At 44.8% G+C, this 13,084-nt stretch overlaps 1 protein-coding gene across 1 annotated transcript in view; it reads right to left on the reverse strand.

Moving 5' to 3' along the window:
• The window catches only part of CFAP54 (cilia and flagella associated protein 54), a 383,858-nt gene that overhangs the window by 286,456 nt on the left and 84,318 nt on the right, over positions 1-13,084 (reverse strand). The window contains exons 19-21 of the mRNA XM_044280574.1: positions 10,337-10,414; positions 9,813-9,928; positions 9,358-9,534 (exon numbers count right to left, since the gene is read on the reverse strand). Coding sequence (XP_044136509.1) covers positions 9,358-9,534; positions 9,813-9,928; positions 10,337-10,414 — 371 coding nt within the window. The remainder of the gene's footprint in view (positions 1-9,357; positions 9,535-9,812; positions 9,929-10,336; positions 10,415-13,084) is intronic.

Here is a 13,084-nt window from a genome sequence, read left to right on the forward strand (position 1 = left end):
AATTTAGGCCCAGCACCCAGGCAGAGGAGAGAGGTCCCGTAACAGACAATCTGGCTTCATGTCAGCAGAGAATTAGTCTGCATGTCATAGCAGAGAATGAGGCTTCACGTCAGCCACCACTGCAACAGTCCATTGGCATATATTTAGGCCTAGCACACAGGCAGAGCAGAGAGGTCCCGTAACAGACAATCTGGCTTCATGACAGCAGAGAATCAGTCTGCATGTCATAGCAGAGAATCAGGCTTCACGTCAGCCACCACTGCAACAGTCCATTGTCATAAATTTAGGCCCAGCACCCAGGCAGAGGAGAGAGGTCCCGTAACAGAGAATCTGGCTTCATGTCAGCAGAGAATCAGTCTTCATATCATAGCAGAGAATCAGGCTTCACGTCACCCACCACTGTAAGAGTCAATTTTCATAAATTTAGGCCCAGAACCCAGGCAGAGGAGAAAGGTCCCGTAACAGACAATCTGGCTTCATGTCAGCAGAGAATCAGTCTTCATATCATAGCAGAGAATCAGGCTTCACGTCACCCACCACTGCAACAGTCAATTTTCATAAATTTAGGCCCAGAACCCAGGCAGAGGAGAAAGGTCCCGTAACAGACAATCTGGCTTCATGTCAGCAGAGAATCAGTCTTCATATCATAGCAGAGAATCAGGCTTCACGTCACCCACCACTGCAACAGTCAATTGTCATAAATTTAGGCCCAGCACCCAGGCAGAGGAGAGAGCTCCCGTAACAGAGGATCTGGCTTCATGTCAGCAGAGAATCAGTCTGCATGTCATAGCAGAGAATGAGGCTTCACGTCACCCACCACTGCAACAGTCCATTGGCATATATTTAGGCCTAGCACACAGGCAGAGGAGAGGTTCATTCAACTTTGGGTAGCCTCGCAATATAATGGTAAAATGAAAATAAAAATAGGATTGAATGAGGAAGTGCCCTGGAGTCCAATAATATATGGTTATGGGGAGGTAGTTAATGTCTAATCTGGACAAGGGACGGACAGGTCCTGTGGGATCCATGCCTGGTTCATTTTTATGAACGTCAGCTTGTCCACATTGGCTGTAGACAGGCGGCTGCGTTTGTCTGTAATGACGCCCCCTGCCGTGCTGAATACACGTTCAGACAAAACGCTGGCTGCCGGGCAGGCCAGCACCTCCAAGGCATAAAAGGCTAGCTCTGGCCACGTGGACAATTTAGAGACCCAGAAGTTGAATGGGGCCGAACCATCAGTCAGTACGTGGAGGGGTGTGCACACGTACTGTTCCACCATGTTAGTGAAATGTTGCCTCCTGCTAACACGTTGCGTATCAGGTGGTGGTGCAGTTAGCTGTGGCGTGTTGACAAAAGTTTTCCACATCTCTGCCATGCTAACCCTGCCCTCAGAGGAGCTGGCCGTGACACAGCTGCCTTGGCGACCTCTTGCTCCTCCTCTGCCTTGGCCTTGGGCTTCCACTTGTTCCCCTGTGACATTTGGGAATGCTCTCAGTAGCGTGTCTACCAACGTGCGCTTGTACTCGCGCATCTTCCTATCACGCTCCAGTGCAGGAAGTAAGGTGGGCACATTGTCTTTGTAGCGTGGATCCAGCAGGGTGGCAACCCAGTAGTCCGCACAGGTTAAAATGTGGGCAACTCTGCTGTCGTTGCGCAGGCACTGCAGCATGTAGTCGCTCATGTGTGCCAGGCTGCCCAGGGATAAGGACAAGCTGTCCTCTGTGGGAGGCGTATCGTCATCGTCCTGCCTTTCCCCCCAGCCACGCACCAGTGATGGACCCGAGCTGCGTTGGGTGCCACCCCGCTGTGACCATGCTTCATCCTCATCCTCCTCCACCTCCTCCTCATCCTCGTCCTCCTCGTCCTCCAGTAGTGGGCCCTGGCTGGCCACATTTGTACCTGGCCTCTGCTGTTGCCAAAAACCTCCCTCTGAGTCACTTCGAAGAGACTGGCCTGAAAGTGCTAAAAATGACCCCTCTTCCTCCTCCTCCTCCTCCTCCTCCTGGGCCACCTCCTCTTCCATCATCGCCCTAAGTGTTTTCTCAAGGAGACATAGAAGTGGTATTGTAACGCTGATAACGGTGTCATCGCCACTGGCCATGTTGGTGGAGTACTCGAAACAGCGCAACAGGGCACACAGGTCTCGCATGGAGGCCCAGTCATTGGTGGTGAAGTGGTGCTGTTCTGTAGTGCGACTGACCCGTGCGTGCTGCAGCTGAAACTCCACTATGGCCTGCTGCTGCTCGCACAGTCTGTCCAGCATGTGCAAGGTGGAGTTCCACCTGGTGGGCACGTCGCATATGAGGCGGTGAGCGGGAAGGCCGAAGTTACGCTGTAGCGCAGACAGGCGAGCAGCAGCAGGATGTGAACGCCGGAAGCGCGAACAGACGGCCCGCACTTTATGCAGCAGCTCTGACATGTCGGGGTAGTTGTGAATGAACTTCTGCACCACCAAATTCAGCACATGCGCCAAGCAAGGGATGTGCGTCAAATTGGCTAGTCCCAGAGCTGCAACGAGATTTCGCCCATTATCACACACCACCAGGCCGGGCTTGAGGCTCACCGGCAGCAACCACTCGTCGGTCTGTTGTTCTATACCCCGCCACAACTCCTGTGCGGTGTGGGGCCTGTCCCCCAAACATATGAGTTTCAGAATGGCCTGCTGACGTTTACCCCGGGCTGTGCTGAAGTTGGTGGTGAAGGTGTGTGGCTGACTGGATGAGCAGGTGGAAGAAGAGGAGGAGGAAGCCGAGAAGGAGGAGGTGGCAACAGGAGGCAAAGAATGTTGCCCTGCGATCCTTGGCGGCGGAAGGACGTGCGCCAAACAGCTCTCCGCCTGGGGCCCAGCTGCCACTACATTTACCCAGTGTGCAGTTAGGGAGATATAGCGTCCCTGGCCGTGCTTACTGGTCCACGTATCTGTGGTTAGGTGGACCTTGCTACAGATGGCGTTGCGCAGTGCACACTTGATTTTATCGGATACTTGGTTGTGCAGGGAAGGCACGGCTCTCTTGGAGAAGTAGTGCCGGCTGGGAACAACATACTGTGGGACAGCAAGCGACATGAGCTGTTTGAAGCTGTCTGTGTCCACCAGCCTAAATGACAGCATTTCATAGGCCAGTAGTTTAGAAATGCTGGCATTCAGGGCCAGGGATCGAGGGTGGCTAGGTGGGAATTTACGCTTTCTATCAAATGTTTGTGAGATGGAGAGCTGAACGCTGGCGTGTGACATGGTTGAGACGCTTGGTGACGGAGGTGGTGGTGGTGGTGTTGGTGGTACATCCCCTGTTTGCTGGGCGGCAGGTGCCAACGTTCCTCCAGAGGCGGAGGAAGAGGCCGAGGCGGCAGCAGCAGAATAGGCCGAGGCGGCAGCAGCAGAAGAGGTAGCAGGGGGAGCCTGAGTGACTTCCTTGGTTTTAAGGTGTTTACTCCACTGCAGTTCATGCTTTGCATGCAGGTGCCTGGTCATGCAGGTTGTGCTCAGGTTCAGAACGTTAATGCCTCGCTTCAGGCTCTGATGGCACAGCGTGCAAACCACTCGGGTCTTGTCGTCAGCACATTGTTTGAAGAAGTGCCATGCCAGGGAACTCCTTGAAGCTGCCTTTGGGGTGCTCGGTCCCAGATGGCGGCGGTCAGTAGCAGGCGGAGTCTCTTGGCGGCGGGTGTTCTGCTTTTGCCCACTGCTCCCTCTTTTGCTACGCTGTTGGCTCGGTCTCACCACTGCCTCTTCCTCCGAACTGTGAAAGTCAGTGGCACGACCTTCATTCCATGTGGGGTCTAGGACCTCATCGTCCCCTGCATCGTCTTCCACCCAGTCTTGATCCCTGACCTCCTGTTCAGTCTGCACACTGCAGAAAGACGCAGCAGTTGGCACCTGTGTTTCGTCATCATCAGAGACATGCTGAGGTGGTATTCCCATGTCCTCATCATCAGGAAACATAAGTGGTTGTGCGTCAGTGCATTCTATGTCTTTCACCGCTGGGGAAGGGCTAGGTGGATGCCCTTGGGAAACCCTGCCAGCGGAGTCTTCAAACAGCATAAGAGACTGCTGCATAACTTGAGGCTGAGACAGTTTCCCTGGTATGCATGGGGGTGATGTGACAGACTGATGGGGTTGGTTTTCAGGCGCCATCTGTGCGCTTTCTGCAGAAGACTGGGTGGGAGATAATGTGAACGTGCTGGATCCACTGTCGGCCACCCAATTGACTAATGCCTGTACCTGCTCAGGCCTTACCATCCTTAGAACGGCATTGGGCCCCACCATATATCGCTGTAAATTCTGGCGGCTACTGGGACCTGAGGTAGTTGGTACACTAGGACGTGTGGATGTGGCAGAACGGCCACGTCCTCTCCCAGCACCAGAGGGTCCACTAACACCACCACGACCATGTCCACGTCCGCGTCCCTTACTAGATGTTTTTCTCATTGTTATGGTTCACCACAACAACAAATATATTATTTGGCCCAATGTATTGTATTCAAATTCAGCGGGATATAAATTTGAGGCCTAGTATTTAGGCGCTGGGTGACCGGTATGGATTTAGTGACAGAATTAGACTTGGAAATGCACAGAAGCGTGTGTGTGTGAAGTTATTCTGAATGACCCTATGTGCACCTTCAATATTATATACCCTTTTAGGGATAGATTTCAAATAGCTCTGATATAGCAGAAACCACTAAATTATGAAATTGCTAAATTGGGAATTGTACTTCAACCCAGAACAAAAAATGTGCTTTGACGGACACTAAATATCTTGCCCAGCAACAACAGTACACCGGTGGGTAACGAGAGATTTAGAGGGAATTAAATTTGAGGCCTAGTATTTAGGCGCTGGGTCACCGGTATGGATTTAGTGACAGAATTAGACTTGGAAATACACAGTAGCGGGTGTGTGTGAAGTTATTCTGAATGACCCTATGTGCACCTTCAATATTATATACCCTTTTAGGGATAGATTTCAAATAGCTCTGATATAGCAGAAACCACTAAATTATGAAATTGCTAAATTGGGAATTGTACTTCAACCCAGAACAAAAAATGTGCTTTGACGGACACTAAATATCTTGCCCAGCAACAACAGTACAGCGGTGGGTAACGAGAGATTTAGAGGGAATTAAATTTGAGGCCTAGTATTTAGGCGCTGGGTCACCGGTATGGATTTAGTGACAGAATTAGACTTGGAAATGCACAGAAGCGTGTGTGTGAAGTTATTCTGAATGACCCTATGTGCACCTTCAATATTATATACCCTTTTTGGGATAGATTTCAAATAGCTCTGATATAGCAGGAACCACTAAATTATGAAATTGCTAAATTGGGAATTGTACTTCAACCCAGAACAAAAAATGTGCTTTGACGGGCACTAAATAACTTTCCCAGCTACAACAGGACAACGGTAACGAGAGATTTAGAGGGATTTAAATTTGAGGCCTAGTATTTAGGCGCTGGGTGACAGGTATGGGTTTAGTGACAGAATTAGACTTGGAAATACACAGTAGCGGGTGTGTGTGAAGTTATTCTGAATGACCCTATGTGCACCTTCAATATTATATACCCTTTTAGGGATAGATTTCAAATAGCTCTGATATAGCAGAAACCACTAAATTATGAAATTGCTAAATTGGGAATTGTACTTCAACCCAGAACAAAAAATGTGCTTTGACGGACACTAAATATCTTGCCCAGCAACAACAGTACACCGGTGGGTAACGAGAGATTTAGAGGGAATTAAATTTGAGGCCTAGTATTTAGGCGCTGGGTCACCGGTATGGATTTAGTGACAGAATTAGACTTGGAAATACACAGTAGCGGGTGTGTGTGAAGTTATTCTGAATGACCCTATGTGCACCTTCAATATTATATACCCTTTTAGGGATAGATTTCAAATAGCTCTGATATAGCAGAAACCACTAAATTATGAAATTGCTAAATTGGGAATTGTACTTCAACCCAGAACAAAAAATGTGCTTTGACGGACACTAAATATCTTGCCCAGCAACAACAGTACAGCGGTGGGTAACGAGAGATTTAGAGGGAATTAAATTTGAGGCCTAGTATTTAGGCGCTGGGTCACCGGTATGGATTTAGTGACAGAATTAGACTTGGAAATGCACAGAAGCGTGTGTGTGAAGTTATTCTGAATGACCCTATGTGCACCTTCAATATTATATACCCTTTTTGGGATAGATTTCAAATAGCTCTGATATAGCAGGAACCACTAAATTATGAAATTGCTAAATTGGGAATTGTACTTCAACCCAGAACAAAAAATGTGCTTTGACGGGCACTAAATAACTTTCCCAGCTACAACAGGACAACGGTAACGAGAGATTTAGAGGGATTTAAATTTGAGGCCTAGTATTTAGGCGCTGGGTGACAGGTATGGGTTTAGTGACAGAATTAGACTTGGAAATACACAGTAGCGGGTGTGTGTGAAGTTATTCTGAATGACCCTATGTGCACCTTCAATATTATATACCCTTTTAGGGATAGATTTCAAATAGCTCTGATATAGCAGAAACCACTAAATTATGAAATTGCTAAATTGGGAATTGTACTTCAACCCAGAACAAAAAATGTGCTTTGACGGACACTAAATATCTTGCCCAGCAACAACAGTACAGCGGTGGGTAACGAGAGATTTAGAGGGAATTAAATTTGAGGCCTAGTATTTAGGCGCTGGGTCACCGGTATGGATTTAGTGACAGAATTAGACTTGGAAATACACAGTAGCGGGTGTGTGTGAAGTTATTCTGAATGACCCTATGTGCACCTTCAATATTATATACCCTTTTTGGGATAGATTTCAAATAGCTCTGATATAGCAGGAACCACTAAATTATGAAATTGCTAAATTGGGAATTGTACTTCAACCCAGAACAAAAAATGTGCTTTGACGGGCACTAAATAACTTTCCCAGCTACAACAGGACAACGGTAACGAGAGATTTAGAGGGATTTAAATTTGAGGCCTAGTATTTAGGCGCTGGGTGACAGGTATGGGTTTAGTGACAGAATTAGACTTGGAAATACACAGTAGCGGGTGTGTGTGAAGTTATTCTGAATGACCCTATGTGCACCTTCAATATTATATACCCTTTTTGGGATAGATTTCAAATAGCTCTGATATAGCAGAAACCACTAAATTATGAAATTGCTAAATTGGGAATTGTACTTCAACCCAGAACAAAAAATGTGCTTTGACGGACACTAAATATCTTGCCCAGCAACAACAGTACAGCGGTGGGTAACGAGAGATTTAGAGGGAATTAAATTTGAGGCCTAGTATTTAGGCGCTGGGTCACCGGTATGGATTTAGTGACAGAATTAGACTTGGAAATACACAGTAGCGGGTGTGTGTGAAGTTACTCTGAATGACCCTATGTGCACCTTCAATATTATATACCCTTTTTGGGATAGATTTCAAAGAGCTCTGATATAGCAGGAACCACTAAATTATGAAATTGCTAAATTGGGAATTGTATTTCAACCCAGAACAAGAAATGTGCTTGAACGGACACTAAATAACTCGCCCAGCTACAGCACTAGGGACAGATTTAGCTGGATATAAATTTGAGGCCTAGTATTTAGGCGCTGGGTGACCGGTATGGATTTAGTGACAGAATTAGACTGGGATATGGCCAAAAAATGAACAGACTATTGCTGGTTAAATGCACTTGGTGTGACAGCTTCACCCTGATGTAGGCTTTAGCCAAAAAACAACCACACCATTGAGGGTTAAATGCACTTGGTGACAGGCGCAGCTTGCCCCTGATTTTGTATATGGCCAAAAAATGAACAGACTATTGCTGGTTAAATGCACTTGGTGTGACAGCTTCACCCTGATGTAGGCTTTAGCCAAAAAACAACCACACCATTGAGGGTTAAATGCACTTGGTGACAGGCGCAGCTTGCCCCTGATTTTGTATATGGCCAAAAAATGAACAGACTATTGCTGGTTAAATGCACTTGGTGTGACAGCTTCACCCTGATGTAGGCTTTAGCCAAAAAACAACCACACCATTGAGGGTTAAATGCACTTGGTGACAGGCGCAGCTTGCCCCTGATTTTGTATATGGCCAAAAAATGAACAGACTATTGCTGGTTAAATGCACTTGGTGTGACAGCTTCACCCTGATGTAGGCTTTAGCCAAAAAACAACCACACCATTGAGGGTTAAATGCACTTGGTCGCAGCTTGTGCTGGCGCACCACAAGACACAAAATGGCCGCCGATCACCCCAGAAAAATGAGACTGACAAACGGTCTGTGCAGCCTAAAAACAGTGAGCAATTGAGGATCAGCAGCTCAATGATCCACAGCTGCAGATCGATCAGTTAATCAAGTCCTTTGGAGGAGTTAATCTGCCTAATCTCGCCCTACTGTCGCAGCCGCAACCTCTCCCTACGCTAATCAGAGCAGAGTGACGGGCGGCGCTATGTGACTCCAGCTTAAATAGAGGCTGGGTCACATGGTGCTCTGGCCAATCACAGCCATGCCAATAGTAGGCATGGCTGTGATGGCCTCTTGGGGCAAGTAGTATGACGCTTGTTGATTGGCTGCTTTGCAGCCTTTCAAAAAGCGCCAAGAAAGCGTCACAAAAGCGCGAAGAAAGCGACGAACACCGAACCCGAACCCGGACTTTTACGAAAATGTCCGGGTTCGGGTCCGTGTCACGGACACCCCAAAATTCGGTACGAACCCGAACTATACAGTTCGAGTTCGCTCATCCCTAATTAGGGCCAAACTGATCCGTTTTGGACCGCTTGTGAGAGCCCTGAACAGATCTCACAAACGGAAAGCCAAAACGCTAGTGTGAAAGTAGCCTTGAGTAGTAACATCAGTAACAGACAAGATTATACAGCCGTACAAAGCAGTTATAGAAAGAAAGCCAGCAGCACCTCTGTGCATCTCTCTGCCTCTGTCTCTCTCCAGAAGCTCCTCCCCCTCCAGTAGACTTTTATGGGCTGCAGATGTAATATGATCCTTCAGTGAGTTGCTAACTGATGTTCAATGAAAATGCATTTAAGCAGTGAAATTAGTCTAGCCAGTCGGGAGAGGAGAGGAGACATTTTCTGTGAAAACATCTATTACAAAGTTTCTTATATTCAATTATAAAGCTAAATTTATGAAAAAAGTTGAAACAATAATTATTCTTTAATTGATGCTGGTTATTTCCCGTGCATACAAATCAAGTGTTTGCGTTGAATTGAATATAGAACAAAAGGAAAATCATTTTTAATAACTAAATAATAGATCTTTATGTATGCATTCAACTAATGACTGATTATAAAAAAAAAAAAAAAAAGGCTACAGCCAGCTATAGGCAGTTGTCGATTATGTCTGTAAACTAATTTACCTTAGTATGAGATGTAAATGGAGCTGGTTTAAACACCATTGAATTGTCTGTTCTGGAAAGTAAAATGGGTGGGGGGGGTACATTCATTTTTCCACCTTTTGTCTCTGTTTGTTTAATGCACGATAAGTAGACTGCATTTTCTTCCGTTTCAGCTTGCTGAATCAATTTCTCCGAATCCTGCCAGTAGAATAACGTGGAAATAAATAAGCAATAAATTGTTCTTCTGACTGCTCGTGTCTAAAGCAAGAAGAATAAATATGTCCTAGACATTGTTAAGCTGGGAGAAAAGCATAGAAAAGTCTTTGTAACATTGCAGATTTTTATTATGCTATAGTTTAAGCCAAAGATCAATATTACTGTAACAGACACTAGCACAACATATACACTGGAATCATAATGACAGCACGCCAAGAAGGTTTAATGACATTGATCAGAATGATAATGCTCAACATTACCTCGAGGAGCATAGTAGGAGAACAGTCTAGTCCTTTATTCAACAGCATGGCTTTCTGCATTAAGAAGATGGCTTTCGAGAGCTTATTCTTGCCGATTTTATCAAGTATTTCCAGTTCTACAACCCAAAATGTGGTTAGGGCATGCAATTATATATGTTATATTTTTAGGATACGTCCACATGGGGGTGTACTGGCTACAAATTCTTCACCTCCAAATTGTGGATGGAAATATGCAGCGATTCACAGAAGCCGCAAAGTGAATGAGATTTAAACAAATGTCACCCCACACACTGTGAAAACACAAAAAGGCATGCATTGCGGATTTAAAATTTGTTTATACCGTGGATTTCACCCTTTGCATTGCACGGGGTGAAATAGGCTGTAAATGGCCAGCAAAATCCACATTATAACGTGCACGTAATTCGTGTGGATTCTGACGCAGATCTTCAACAAAATCACCTGCAGCAAAATATGCCCCATGTGGACATACCCTTATACTGAAAGCATGTAGGGGAATATTTCACCTGTGTGGAAGCGTAAAGACTCGTCTCTTCCTTGGCTTTGTCTGGAACTTTTGGAGGATCTGAGATATTCGCCATCAGCTGTAAATACAGGAACTATATGTTAAAGGGCATCTGTCAGCAGATTTGTACATATGAAACTGGCTGACCTAAGGCACCTGTCCCATGTTCATATGTATTCCAAAAAATATGGCTAGCTCACAGTTCAATCAACAGTATTTATTCTACATCCATAAAAAAAAGTTAACAAATACCCATATACATATAGATAACAAAATCAATGTTCATACACCTAAAAGAATTATTGCAGTCCTGTTATTTTACATGTAGAGCTCACACATGTAAGGCTCCAATCAGACGTCCGTAACGTGTTTTGCGGATCCACAGATTCGCAAAACACGGACAGCGGCAATGTGCGTTCCGCATTTTGCGGACCGCACATTGCAGGCACTAATAAAATATGCCTATTCTTGTCCGCAATTATTCTTGTCTGCAATTATTTTTTTCGGGAACGGAATTGCGGACCCGGAAGTGCGGTCTCCGCAATTCCATCTCCGGGGAGCACATCGTGCTGCCCCATAGAAATGAATGGGTCCGCAATTCCGTTCCGCAAAATGCGGAACGAAATTGCGGACGTGTGAATAGACCCTAATCAGTATTTGTGGCGGCTAATTTATTAGATCACTCTCTCATAGGATTACCAATAATACTTCTCCTAGTATCAGTTCTGCAGTATGTATATTGATGTTTGTCTGTACTTTCAAGCCTCCTGCTTGTAATTGTCTAGTGTGCGCTTCCAGGTTTATTTGCGATGGAGATTTGCAGATGATAGCTGATTACAACCCTAAATGGGTTAACTGCAGTGAGATCTTGTAGACAGTAACATGAATGTAATAGCCCGTCGGCTTATAGTAATGTCAGATCGTTATAGTTATGAATATCGATGTCTCACCAGTCCTTTCGTCTCCTCCTGCTCCGATGTCGGCTCTCGCGTTTTCGCACATGCGCACTTGGTTATTTCCCTCACCAGACTTATTTCAATGTAGTAATATTGTAATCCTATTCGATATCTTCAATATTCTTGTTATAGTTGTTTCAATACTGCCGCCCAACGCCAGACGTGTTTTGGAAATAGCTTTCCTTCCTCAGTGGCAAAAAGGAAGGAAAGCTATTTCCGAAACCTCCTTATAGGAGCCCATAATGACGGGAACAGTGGCACTATTGAGTTAGTCTATGCTCATTGACACACAATCTGGTATCAGTGACCAAATGATTTAGCAGTTATAGCTATGCCAGAGAGCACGGAGAACTCTCAACAATAATAAATAGCCAATATTATTATTTTTTGCTTTTTAACATGTTTGAGGTTGCCATAATTCATGGAGGAAATTAATTACTTTCAATAAACATCAATGTAACTTGCACACTATAGGAAAAAATGCTGGCTAATTTGGTGGCCAGGAACGTGGGAGCGCACATAAGCTAGTGCATTTTTCCTATAGTGTGCAAGCACGACCACCACTGATGGATTGCAGGGTGGTCATAACCAGGGAAATGAGCAGTGTATAATGTGATCAATTAATTAAACCAGCCAGCAAAGGAGGCAATATGGATAATAACAATACATTAGTAAGTCGTTTGTATTAACTTTCCATACATAATAAATGCCACTTGTTGAACTGAGACAACCCCTTGAAGGACCAGGCTAATTTTAGTTTTTGCATGTACATTTTTCCCTTCTGGCCTTCAAAGAGTCAGAACTTTTAAAATTTTCCATTCACATAGCCATATGAGGGTTTATTTTTGGCAGAGCAAGTTTTATTTTTAATGTTACCATTTTATTTACGATATCTTGTATTTGAAAATGGGAAAAAAAATTGTGGCCTGAAAAAAAATGCAATTCCACCATGGTTTTTTGGGGCTTTGTTTTTACAGCATTCATTGATGGCTAAATAAAATCTGACAACTTTATTCTGCAGGTCACAACGATTTTGGTGATACCAAATGTATATAGCTTTTTTATGTTTTACTGTGAAAAAACTAACAAAAAACAATTAAACAATTTTTTATATAGTTTTATATTTCTGTCTAAAGAGTTGTAGAAGGGCTTGTTTTTTGTGGAATGAGCTGTACTTTTTATTACTATTGTTTACATAAGCCTTTTTGATAACTTTTTATCAAATTTGAGGGGGGGGGGGGGGTTTGACTAATCACTGCCTGTATAAGACGCTAAAATTGAACACAATAAATCTTTATTAATTTGTTGGGTAAAAGGGGGGTGGCACCCGGTTACAGGCCTCTATAGCAATACTCCCAACACCCAAAACTGTATCAAATAAATAAATTTATGACCGATGGGACCAAGCGTCACATCCAAGGGTAATTCATATTATGTGCTTAGTGGTGCTACACTTATGGTACGAAATGGGGGTCATGTGACCACACCTGCTGCCGGGTTGCCGATTAGTGTGTTGGTGTAACAGTTAGCGTCCACCACTTTAACACCCTAAGCCTTTAGCAGCATTGAGATCCAAATGACCCCCAGTGCCTAATAAAGCACCAATCCTCAGCTACCGTCTGCAATTCAGCAGATAAACTGCAGGCAGTGCTGAGGAATTACTGTGTAATCTCCACCCCAAACAGTACGCCTGCAAAATGCTACAGCGCACACACAATGAGGCAGAGGTTATAATTAGTAGCGGCTCAGCGCGTTTCAACGGTTAAGTATCATCAGGAGCCGATACAGTAACA

The sequence above is a fragment of the Bufo gargarizans genome, chromosome 2 (genome assembly GCF_014858855.1).
Source record: "Bufo gargarizans isolate SCDJY-AF-19 chromosome 2, ASM1485885v1, whole genome shotgun sequence".
Taxonomy (NCBI): Eukaryota; Metazoa; Chordata; class Amphibia; order Anura; family Bufonidae; genus Bufo; species Bufo gargarizans.